At 43.5% G+C, this 13504-nt stretch overlaps 1 protein-coding gene across 1 annotated transcript in view; it reads left to right on the top strand.

The window, feature by feature from the left end:
• Positions 1–2173: 2173 nt before the first annotated feature.
• The window catches only part of pax3b (paired box 3b), a gene marked incomplete at its 5' end in the record, with an annotated part of 23406 nt that continues 12075 nt past the window's right edge, over positions 2174–13504 (top strand). The window contains 4 exon segments of the mRNA XM_079225535.1: positions 2174–2258; positions 2654–2889; positions 3039–3168; positions 4026–4169. Of these exon segments, the coding sequence (XP_079081661.1) occupies positions 2174–2258; positions 2654–2889; positions 3039–3168; positions 4026–4169 (595 nt within the window).

The raw sequence follows: 13504 nt of genomic DNA, 5'->3' as shown, positions 1-13504 counted from the left end.
AATTCCTCGAGGTGCACACACACACACACACACACACACACACACACACACACACACACACACACACACACACACACACACACACACACACACACACACACACACTTTAGCACCATTTGTGTCATATATGAGGCCACGGGGTGGGAACAAATTAGGGGTCGTGTGCACGGGACAGGTTTTGCGCATTTTACGCACAGATTGGTGACAAGATGTTGGGATATGTTTTGAGTGTTGTTTTCTTCCTTTTTTTTAGCAATTATATATAAAAATCTGCAAAAGTCACACATTTGCCTCTTTAGCTGCTCTCTAGGCTCGTTTTTTTATATACTTTAGACGGATGGAGTTCAATTCAGCAGAGAACAAAATGTCAGCAGCATTACAATAAACTGACAAAATATGTATTTTAATTTAGTGGATAAAACGTGGCTGCACGTGTTTTGGTGTCAAATCATATTATCTCAGATGCACAGATGAGATAAAATACAATGCAACCAACAATAATCCTCAATGCAATAATTATTTATTTCTAAGTGTTCTTGTTTTTGTTGTTTTTATTGTTTTTCTCAGAGCTGCTTTGGACTGAAAGTCTTTCTTAATAATTTATACATTTTCTTTTATATACATAATGCATTTATATATACATATTGTAATAATACAAACTATATATGCACAAGCACAAGTTATAAAAAAGTATTTATTGGCTGTTGTTTTGGGTAACTTTGAGTGTCAGTCAGACGTGTAGTCATGTATTAATTAGATCTCTCTCTCTCTCTCTCTCTCTCTCTCTCTCTCTCTCTCTCTCTCTCTATATATATATATATATATATATATATATATATATATATATATATATATATATATATATATATATATATATATATATATATATATATATAAATAAATAAAGGCGATGATTCATTGACAGTGTAAACTCCAGGGCCAGTGCGCGCTGGTGACCTGATAATCAGGTGTGAAACGTAACTAATTACTCAAGTACTCTTATAAGTTATAGCCAATTAAACTTTAGTATTTTAATGCTTCATAATTCTTCTCTACATGTAGGAGGTAAATATTGTACTTTTTTTGCTCCACACATACATATTTAGTTACTTTAAAACTCACGTGTCTCCAGATGTGTGGATTCATTTTTTATGTGTTTTTTTTATTTGGTGATAAACTAAAGGATGACGGATTGAGAAATATTATCCTGAAGCTTTAAACTATTTACAGAACATTATTAAACCAGCAGACAACATATTTAAAGGAGTTAAAACACGTAACAATATCACAGTAATAAGCAGAACTATTACATCATAAAACAGCAAAACACAGAGAGAGAACATTTTACTGCACAATACTTTATTTTACTTCAAGTACATTTCCTGTCTATGCAATACTTTTACTTGTAGTGTAGTATTTTCCACAGGTTGGTAGTACTTTTACTTGAAGTAAAGGATCTGAATACTTCATCCACACGTGCTACTAATCCACACACTAAATAATTACCCCTCCTCATCATCATTTCTCTCGCTCTCCTCCATATGGGATCTTCGCTTTTGTGACAGCGCCTCTCTGCCTCGTGATTGGACGAAAGTTTTCATCCCCTCGGCCAATCAGCGCGCCGCCTCTCCTCTCCCCGCTGCGCGTGCGTACCCGCGGCGCAAACCCCTCCCTCGACCAATCACAGCTCGAGGGAGCGTTGCCTGGGCTTCGGAGCGAGAGGAGCTCCGCTACTTTTGACGGTCTCCTCTCACTTTGAACCGGTGTCAAACAAACAACAACAACAATATTTTTTTCGTCGCAACGAGGACAAAACACCGGCGAGTAAAAACAACAAAACAAACCGAGGAGACTAGGAAACTAACTTTTTTTAACATCTTTTTAAAAACAAAACTTCTTCTTCTACTCCTTCTTCTTCTCCTTCGTCCCATTTGACTCCTCAGAAGGTCGCGGTCCTCCCAGGGACTGTGGAGCTAACTGAGGCTAACCCTCTTTCTTTTTAAACATTTTTTTGGGCCAAGGAAGCTTCTTCACGGGCATTTTGTTTTGTGTGTGTTTTTTTTTTTACTGCGGAACAACTCCTGTGTTGGAGCAGCAGCCTCCTTCACTCCTTCCCTCCCTCCTTCCCTCCTCGTTAAGGAGGTATCTGCAGGCACCGCGGGGTGTTGGAGGTATGACTGCGTTGGCGGGGTCAATACCCATGATGATGCGACCCACGCTGGGTCAGAACTACCCCCGCAGTGGCTTCCCCCTGGAAGGTAACGTGAACGCACCACACTGCCCGAAACATGGAGCCTTTCCTCCAGCATACGCTGTAGCTGCTGCTCACTTCACTGCTCACAATTCTGTCGTTTTTATTGCTACTTTTGTAGCTTTTTCTGTTTGTTTTGTTTATTTTTAGCCAACTTGTCAGCAGGCTATATAGCTAATAACATGTTAATGAACTGTGTACATGTTTTAATTGGATACTTTTGCAATAAGTTCATGCGTAAAAATATTTATTGTCAGCCGTGTTGTTGTTTTTAGAGCAGCGAAATAAAACCGCTGCGTCATTATCTTGTTATCGGTGTATTCAGGTACACTTTTAAGAGTCAGTTAAACGTAACTTCTCCCTCCTCTTACGCGTATGTTTGTGTTTGGGCTCCGTGTGTAGTGTCCACGCCGTTGGGTCAAGGCCGCGTGAACCAGCTCGGGGGAGTTTTCATAAACGGCAGACCTCTGCCCAACCACATCCGACACAAGATCGTGGAGATGGCGCACCACGGCGTCAGGCCGTGCGTCATCTCCCGACAGCTGCGGGTCTCCCACGGCTGCGTGTCCAAGATCCTGTGCCGGTACCAGGAGACGGGCTCCATCAGACCCGGGGCCATCGGGGGCAGCAAACCCAAGGTATAGAATGTGTGCGCTGCAAATGCAATATTGATGCATATTCCTATTCAATTAACTTTCTTGATTTGTATGCGATGTATGCATTGGGCCCCGAGGGGCCACAGCAACATGAATAAACACTGCGACTTGTCTGACCTTTTTCTTTAAAGCAGGGAACAACGCCGGACGTAGAGAAGAGAATAGAAGAATACAAGCGGGAAAACCCGGGTATGTTTAGCTGGGAGATTCGGGATAAATTACTGAAGGATGGGATATGTGACCGCAACAACGTTCCTTCAGGTAACAGGGCGGACATGGATTAATTTACACAATTATTATTATTATTATTCATCTTTTATTATCGCTTTATATATCAAGTTAAACTTTGACCACAACAGGTTGTCATATGGATTACTTTTTAATTATATTAATTAAAAAAACTATGAGTAAAGTTTAAAAAAGCCCTGTTTTCTTTCAGTATTTTAGTTTTTAGAGACTTTCAACAACTTATAATGCTTATTTATTATATATACATATAAATGATGTGTATATATGATATATATATATGTATATATATGATGCATGTATATTATGTTTATATATATGAAATATATGTATTATATATATGATATATATGTATTATATATGATATATATGTGTATATATATATATGATGCATGTATATGATGCTTATATATGATATATATGTATGATGTATATGTATATATATATATATATATATGATGCATGTATTTGATGTTTATATATGATATATATGTATCATGTGCATATATGTGTATAATATATATATGATGTGTGTATATATATATTTATATCATATATGCAAATTATATATATATATATATAGTATTTATCATGTGCATGTATGTTTATAATATATATGTCATCATGTGCATATATATACTAAATATATATATATATATATATATCATGTGCACATATGATATATATATTATATTGTTATTATTATGTAAGTGTATGATTTGTCAACTTTTAATGTCGAATGTTTAATGCAATTATTTTTCCATTAAACACGTTGCCACGATCATTGTATTCAGTATTTTCTCCTCACGTATGATCCATTCTGTATTTCTGTTTTAATAACCTGTCCTTCCTCTTCTAACCCACCTCTCCAGTGAGCTCCATCAGTCGCACCATGCGGAGTAAGTTCGGGGACCGAGGCGAGGAAGAGGAGGACGAAGAGGAGCTGGAGCGGAAGGAGCTGGAGGAGAACGAGCGGCGGGCCAAGCACAGCATCGAGGGCATCCTGGGGGACAGATGTGAGTGCGGCTCTCGGGCTAATGTGCAACACACTAGCTGTGGCTGTTGACTCTGTCCTCGGGGTCACGCCGGTGACCTCACGCGCATTCACATTAGCGCGCGGCGTTGTGATCAGATACGGCGAGGAGGCCACGTGGGAGGAACTTTATCACACTTTTTGTATTTATACATCCGCCAAATTGCCCTTTTAGGACGTGCTTTGGGGACTATTGCTGTGAAAGTGAATACCTAACAGGCTATTTATCTGATATTAAATCATAGAGGCATGCGCTCATCTGGCAGCGCCACGTGAAACTCAACCTGTTGCGGAGCGGAGTGTGAAGGAGGATGGTTTATTATTTTATTAATATGTATCCGCGTGACGAGCCTCTGCGTGGAGCTTCATGCTGCAGTGTTGCTTGTGGTGGAGAGCTGAGTCTCCTTTGTGAGGAATTCTTTATCGACCGTATCTCTCCGGATAATGCTTCTTCTTTTTGTTTTTTTACTTCTTCTCCCACGAGGCCATGAAGCGTAACTCAAACAGCAGGTGACGGCTCTGCGCGTGCGTGTAGTTTACAACGTGCTGTCTGTGGATGGATGCACATGCTTATAGATTATGCGTTTTATTTATTTATTGTGCGACTTCTAGGACACAAAAACTCTCATTTTATACCAACACATTTAACTGCAATGCGTTATGAGCAATGCTCTTGCAACGAATTTATTATATTTTTACTTTAGTGTTTAAAACTATAGCGATCACTGTGAAGTAAAACGTGCATGACACCAAATAAATACACATTTTAATTTTTTTAAACAAATGAAAATATTTAAAAATGCAATTTAAATGATTGTTTCGTGGATTTTTATTTATTTAAAGGAGATAAAACGTGCCCCTCCTCCCAAAAAAAGCGACTCGTTGAGAGATGTCAGTGTTCTTGGCCTCAGCTGAAGTGTTTTGGTGGAAACTATATTTTGTTGAAGCCAAGGAATAAACATTCCTTCATTTTCCTCATTAGACAGAAGCCTAATTGGAGATTTGAGAGCAGTTTGTGGCTATATAACCTATATTTTAAATGTCAGTACTTAACTTTATATATTTTTTTTGCCTATACGTCATTAGTGTTTGAATTCGTCACGCTTTAATTTGCTACTTTCCAAATTGTTCCCAATCTCCATAAAGGCTCCATCTCAGTCACAGCGGTAAAGACAGAACAATTTAAATATTTTCTTTTGGGGAAAGTTAATTATATATGTGCGCGTGACAGCTAAATTGAACCTGGGGGGGAAACCAAATCTTGTTATATTTCATATTTCCACGTTAATAATCCACCACCAGACTAAAAAAGGCCCCTAAAACGAGGCGTTCACACACTTCCCACCTCGCCTCCTCTCGCTTTTCTGTCTGGAAAACAAGTGTCAACAAACACAGATAAGATGGAGACAAAATGTCCCCCAGATGAGTTGATCAAACATTTGTTCAACGGTCTCCAGCTCCCCACAAAAGACGCGCCGCGCGCGCGCAACAGGGCGCGCAGGGGGATGAACTTGGGAGACAAAGGCGCGAGAGTCCATTTGGGGCTCACGCGCGGACAAAAGGGCCAGCTTGGAAACAGCTTTGGCAAACCTGTTTATAATTCAGTCAGGGAGAGAGAGAGAGAGAGAGAGAGAGAGAGAGAGAGAGAGAGAGAGAGAGAGAGAGAGAGAGGGAGAGAGAGAGAGAGAGAGAAAAAAAACACTGAGGCCGCAATGAAGGATGAATTATTCAGCTTTAGAGGGCCCGTTCAGCGAGGAGGGAGAAAATGGCCGTTTTCACCTACAAAATGTTTCCTTTTTTTTTGGGGGGGGGGGGGGGGGGGGGGGGGGGGGATCCGGCTGCCATTCAACATGTCGGGACAATCGAGCGCGCCTCTGAAACCCGGTCACGTATTTGCTCCAAGGATGCGCGCTCGCACCCATAAAACACAGATAAAAAAACAACCTGGCGGGTTGCAGGCGTGCACGAGCATATATATATATATATATATATATATATATATATATATATATATATATATATATATATATATATATATATATATATATATATATATATATAAATCCCACATTTTGAAGTGACAAAATGCAAAACACGTGTGTAATTTATTGTGTAAAAAGTGACATATACATGTTGTTTTGTTTACTTCCGGTTTGCGCTTGTTACGTCAGAGCTTTAAAACAGAACCAGACAAGCGTGAAGCCTTAATTGCGGTGTTTGTCATAATATTCAGACCGTAATCTGCTCTCTGCGCCGTGATGCTAATAATACTGAGCCGTCTCATGATCTATTATTGATTCTTCGGCGAGCGGCGGCCTCGCTGCCCCCTCGCAACATTAATTATGTCCTCTAAACGATGTCGATATTGTGCGATGTCACATTAAATGACGGAGGGAGTGTATTAAAGAGTGGTTTCGCTGAATGGGGACCAATGTTCTCCCCGGAGAGCCCCGGTCTGGCCCGGAGCGCAGCTTCACAAAGCCCCCCTCCCCACACACACACACACACACACACACACACACACACACACACACAGCCACCCGTCCTGCGCTGATGCGCCGCCACTCCGAGGCACTCACCCTCCTCCTCCTCCTCCTCCTCCTTCTCCACCACTTGCTCCCCAAATCTCTTCAAGCAGATTAAATCGACTCTTTTATTTCATCCCACTTTCATCTGGAGAGCAACACCGCCTTCTCTCTCTCTCTCTCTCTCTCTCTCTCTCTCTCTCTCTCTCTCTCTCCCAGCCTGCGGCGCACAGCTCGTATCTGGTCTCCATATTGCGGAGCGCACGAATTAAAAAAAAAATCCCTCCATAAAAAGTCTAAATAAGTTATTTATTATAACTTCCCACATTTATTTAGTTGGTTAGTTTTTCATTTTTAAATGTTGTCCTTTACATTTGTGAAGGCTCAACATATTTGTTGTCACTTTTCAATGCAAAATATCTCGAGTTAAATATTCACCATTTTACATTTTCTACCTTTTCCAGATGAATAATAATAATAATAATAATAATAATAACACGCAAACCAAAAACTTTTCGCCCAGTTTAAAAAAAACTACTTTTCTACTTTTCTGACTTTCTTGAATAGTGGCATTAATATTCAGCACAGTCAAAGGTGAGCGTTATTAAAAGCCAAAAGGCACACAGTCTGTCTTTTCACATGGGAATATAATGAAACTACATTTTTCTTCCCAAATTCCCGTTTGCAATAAGTCAAGTTTAAAAAACAAACCCCCTCTTCTTCCACGTTCCATCACATATTTATACATCTGGGCCCTCCAGGCCTGTTGGCTTGTACCACACTCCAGCGTCATAGTAATTAACCCCGGAGACAAAGTTAATGATTAAAACAGTCACGTGACTCCGCCCCCCAAAAAACACCCCCCTCCACATTTTCACAGTATATCTTTTAGAGTCCAAAACGTAGGTGAAATTAGCCAGATAACACAGAGGAGCCTTGTTGAGGGCCGATACATTTCCATTTAGGCCCTGGCCGTGTGTGTGTGTGTGTGCGTGCATACACACACACACACACACACACACATACACACGCATACGCGCACATTCCACTCTGCAATGCAAACAGTCAAAGGGATAACTTTATTTGGTGAAAGGGGATCCTGGAAAGGGCTAATTGAATAAGCCCGGGATCTTTGAAAAACCCCTACCATGGTGAGCGCAGTCATCATGTCATAATTAGGTTTATTGAGGCGCATTCCTTCAATCTGCCTCCATTCCCCCGGGCTCATTGTGTCCAGGGCCCGGGCCGATGGCCGAGGGACAAAAGGGGAACCGCGAGCACACAATACATGAAAGGGCCGCAAAGATTTAGCCGGCTTTGTCACAGAAACGGAGTCGGGACTTTGTTTGTGTAAATAACGCGGGTGGATGGAGACCTTGGGGCGGCGGGGCGGCGGGGCGGCGGGGCGGCGGGGCGGCGCGGGGTGTTTCCCTCCGCGGAGGATGCCGTGCTGCAAAAATGCAACATGTGGGCACACACTGGACCGGGGCCAGGGTGCCGAGAGGAAGGAGTGTGTGTGTGTGTGTGTGTGTGTGTGTGTGTGTGTGTGTGTGTGTGTTTACGGTAACTCTTGTGCCGGTTTGCAGTCATTATCTGCAGAGGCTCAAGTGCTCAGACTCTTCAGCGTTCACTGATCAAACTTGATGTTGTTGCATATGAATGATGAATGAGCTGGATTGTGTGTGTGTGTGTGTGTGTGTGTGTGTGTGTGTGTGTGTGTGTGTGAGAGAGCAGCTCTGATGTGTGCAGCAAAAAACACACACATCATCAAACTGAAATATCACGTCTAAATAGTCAAACTAGTTCATTCTGAGCCAAAAACGGGGATTCAATGAATCCGATGGACTGAAAAAACAACAGCCAACTGTTTTGGTTATGGGATTAATAGTTCGGTTAAAAATAATATATAAATATTTTTAGCAAAACTTCTCAAATTCTGCGGTTTCAGCTTCTCCAATGTGAGGATGTGTTGCTTTTATCTTTTCTGGTCTATTTATCGCACACACAAGACAAGGATAACAACACATTGGACTTTATTTTTGGACATTTAAGTTGTCTCAATTTCAACCACTTTACACTTTACAGTCCAAATGAAAACGAAACAAAAAAAAAAAAACACCCAGCAGGGCAAATAAGTGGCCAGTTGCGGCTTTTCCGTCTCGTCAAAATCGGACAAAGACGGAACCGATAAGCTCCCCGATCGGGTCTTAGAATAGCTGTTGGCTATTAGCGGCCGGAGCCGAGTGTCTGCAGAAGAGGGGCTCTCTGTCTGTCCGTCCCAAAGAATGAATGCGTCACTCAGAGAGTCCCTGGGCACGAGGGCAGAGAGGGGCACGAGGAATCGCCCCCTCACCCACCCTCGGGGTCTCTCTCCTCGCACTGCTCCCTCTCTCGTGAGCTCTCTCTAATAAGCCCATGCACGATGAGCGTCGGAGCGTGAAAACATAGTTATCTGCAAATGAATGGCCGCTCTATGCTTCATTAAAGCCTCTTTTTCCTTTCACACTCTTATTGTGACCCTCTGATATCAATTCAAAGGGCAATTAATGAATGCACACCAACTTTGAAGTCGGGGGGTGATTTCTGGCAGGGAGGGAGGGAGGCTTGTGCGTGCATATATATATATGTGTGTGTGTGTGTGTGTGTGTGTGTGTGAAGGGGGTATTTGGGGTATTCCCCCCCTGTCAGAACTGGCTGCAGCGCCCCAGCCTTCAGCCGTGATGGACCAGCCACATTGAGCCCGAGAGTGAGCCCCAAAGACGGTTTGAAGGGAGTGAAAGAGTGAAAAGGGCCCGGCGAAGGTCAAGTAGAATGGCTCGCCTTAGAATAAGGCCCCTCTTTATCTGCTGCAAGTCTGCACTATAGGCACAACAGCTGGGGGGAGGGGGGAGAGAGAGGGAGAGAGGGAGAGAGAGGTTGCTTTTTAATGTGCAATGAGTGTGTGTTTCTGAGAAAAGTAGACGGAGGATTGTGCGTTTGCTTCTCATGCCTCTGTCGGTTTGCAGGTTTTTAAAATGCGTTCATATACATATATATGTATATGTGTGTGTGTCATATGTGTGTGTGTGTCGGAAGGGTTAAGGTCGAGTGTCTACGCCGCCGACGGGCGGGACAGGCAGCTGTCAATCACCCGGCTGACGAACCATTGAGAGCTTTGTTAACTAATTAGCCCCCAGGCTTCTTGTGTCTCGTCCAATAAGGAGCTCAGAAATGTGCGTTTGATGCCCTGTGTGTGTGTGTGTGGAGAATATTCCCCCTTTGGATACGGGTGTGTGTGTGTGTGTGTGTGTGTCCACGCTCGGTCGTTACACGGTGTTCGCCCCGGATGAAACTAATCAATTTGGTTTCGGCGCTTTTGGAATGAATGTCCGGCTCTGTAGGACCTGATTACAGGTATTTCCCGTGTTTGAACAGGGATTCTCCGCCAAGGCCGGGAGTTCCTTTGGATATATTTCCCATCTGAAAGTCCGAGGGAACAGGAAAACCCCACGTCACATGAATGCAGCATTATGCAGTGCATCGCTTCTATTCTACATCTTTCGTCTTCCTTTTTTTTGCATTACATTTTAATAAAAAAGGAGTTGCACCGGATCAGATTCCAGATTCCAGATAGCACGATATCAAAGAGACAGTTTCTCCTCTTATCCTGCAGAGATTTTTTTTTATCAATTTATAAGTTATTCTAGTGCTTTCTCTCCAATATGATAGAACTATGTGGCACACAAATACAAATACACTTGAGAAACTTGAGAAAGAAAATAGTTCCTCTATGATTTTTGCTCTTTTTGGGGTTTTGGAAAGAGCTGCAGAGTTTTTCCAAATGTATGTTTTTTTTCCAAAACTAGTTAACTAACACAACGGGTAAGAGAAAACATATATTTTAATTTTTTTAATTATATTTTGGTAGGAACTGTCACACTACTGCAGTTGTGTGCGTTTGTGTTGTCGACCTTACATCGGCCTTACATTTCCTTGAGAAGATGAAAAGCGGCTGTGGTCAGTGTGTGTGTGTGTGTCTGTGTGTGTGTGTGTGTGTGGCTGACAGTAGAGATGGAACTGTCAAACATCCTCCTTGCTAGTGTGCAAAAAGCCAAAGGGAGCGAGAGTGACAGCTCACCTTGTTGGATATTTCAACAAGTGGAGCTGTGAGTGAGGAGGCGAGGGGGAGAGAACCACAGGGGTCGCGGGGTCACCGTCCCCCAGCGCGGCAGGAAACGGGGTTAGCAACACATTTAGCTGCAAATGACAGGTAACCACTTCCTAAACCCACACACACACACACACACACACACACACACACATAAACTAACCCCATCGCTCTTTTGATGACAGCCTCGTACGCTTTGTCGTGTCATCTCTGTTTTGTTGTTGCATAACAAGACTGTTACTGACAGTTTGCTCACATCATGTGTGTGTGTGTGTGTGTGTGTCTGTGTGTGTGTGTGTAATCACAACCCCATGCTTTGGAAACACACACACACACACAGACAGCGAGCTGTGGCACACTCTCGCTCTCAGGGCAGCTGTGAAGGTTGAAGCTCCTCCTTAGCAAGTCAAGTGAGTTCGCTCTCCTCCTCCCTCCTCCCTCCCTCCCTCACACACACACACACACACACACACACACACACACACACACAGCATCTTTCTCTCCCTCAACCCGGCAGAAAGAGTCACAGATGGGTCCATAAGCTGTCAGTAGAGCCATTATCCGGCCCAGCATCTGCCTGTCTTGACTTCTATATACTGTTTAATGCAGTCGGCCAGTCACTTAGTCCCCCGGCTCCTGAAAGGGAGCAGCACGGTCGGCCCGCCCAAATAAACGCTGCGTTTGTCTCCTCTGCCTTTTGTGTTTTTTGTTTTTTTTTCTGTGGGTGGAGAGAATAGAGAGAGGAGAGGAGAGGAGGGGGGCTCACATTTAGCTTCGCTATTAAGCAGAGACCCCGAGAAGAGAAGAGTTACTGGGATGTCCGAAGAGGGGTGTAAACAGTCCGCATATGGTTGGTTAATTCCCAAAAGTCCCAAAATCCACATCCCCCCCCCTCCTCTATCTGTCTCCCGCTCACACTTGCGTGAATGCTCCCCGCTTTTAGGAAAACAAAACAAAACAGAAACAGCAACGCCTGAACGTCTTTCCAGCAGCCAAACCCTCCTTCCTCTCCTCCTCCCCTCCTCATCCCCCCCTCCCCGGCGCCGCTCGCCGGAATCCATTTTGGGGCTTTCTTGGCCCTCCGAGGAGAGGTTGTCTTGGCTCGGGGTCCCGTGCCCCGTGTGCCTCTCGAGGGCTCCAGTTTGGTTAAATTAAACAGTTTTCTTTTCTCCTCCGAACCCCGTCCACCCCCCCCCCCCCCACCCCCCCTCTCTCTCTCCACAAACTGCTCTTATTCTGCGGCTCCCGGGCGATTCCAGATAATTTTACCCTTTTAAGGCTCATATTTTCTCATATTTCGATGAACCGACAAGAGCCCCCTCCCCCCCCCCTCACCCCCTCCTCCTCCTCCGGCTCCTGCTCCGGCTCCTTTAAGCTGAGGTGGAGAAAAAGTATACAGAGAGAAGTCGAGTGTTTACAGGGGCCATAGATACGTTATTTTAAGATATAGCACATGTGTGCAGGCGGGCAGCGATGTGAAGGTTGGAGTGGATAATTTGATTGGCTAAGGCTATTTGACGGTGCCAAATCGATGTGATCAGATCTCGGGGATAGCGAGGCGATGACGGCAAACAGGGCACTCTGAAACCACAGGTTTACAAGGTCGGATAAGATCCGGGGAGCGAGTGTGTGAGTGTGTGTGTGTGTGTGTGTGTGCGTGTGTGTGTGTGCGTGTGTGTGTGTGTAAAGTTCTCCTCTACTCGTCCCTCTCCACCTCTCTGTCTCAAGCGAGAGAGGTAATATACATCCTGGTGCTGATTTGGCATCATGCTTCATCATTACAAAGATCATTTTGGAGAGTATGCCGTGTGTGTGTGTGTGTGTGTGTGTGTGTGTGTGTGTGTGTGTGTGTGTGTGTGTGTGTGTGTGTGTGTGTGTGTGTGTGTGTGTTTGACCACACTGACAGCCCTGTGAGCAAAGGGATCACTGGTAATGGACGCTAAAGTGGAGACGCCTCGGGGTTGACAAGCTCGATTAACGTAGCCTCAAAAGTGCATGTGGAACCGGAGGGTGTGTGTGTGTGTGTGTGTGTGTGTGTGTGTGGAGGGGGGGGTCTGTACGTCTTTGTGTGTGTTGGACACGGTGACGGCCCTCCCGCCTCGGCACAAGTTCGCCACGCATCCCGCCCCCATGAACCTTCTTCACCTGCCACTTTAATTTGCATTGCATTATATTTTATATTATATAAAGTAGTATAATAAAGAGTATTGTGGTGCTTTGTGCGGCAGAAGAACGCACTTCTTTGAAGAGGTTGTTTTGACAAACAAAATACAGCAAGTTAATGTAGGTTTTGTATTGAATTATTTCAGTAAAACAAATTCTAATTCTCTATTTGGTGTCAGAATGTCTGAATAATTTTCATCCATCGCTGAGATAAGTTGCATTCGGCTAAAAGCCAAAGTGAAAGTTACTTTTTGTCCGGAGCTTTCATGTAAAATGTGGCCATCTTCTGCATATGGACTTTTAAGGTTTTAGTCATTTCTGCCTTGAAGTATGTCCACATGCGTCCAAAAGTTTATTTCCATTGGAACATCTTCTGAAAAAAAGTTTCTGCTCATTTATAAAAGTGTCTTATCTTTATCTTTCCCTAAAAAATGTGAGAATTGATTAATTAATTTGAATTATACGTCTTATTTTGACTACAAT

This window comes from Taurulus bubalis, assembly GCF_910589615.1.
Source record: "Taurulus bubalis genome assembly, chromosome: 10".
Classification (NCBI taxonomy): domain Eukaryota; kingdom Metazoa; phylum Chordata; class Actinopteri; order Perciformes; family Cottidae; genus Taurulus; species Taurulus bubalis.
This window is presented reverse-complemented; position numbering and strand designations above follow the sequence as displayed.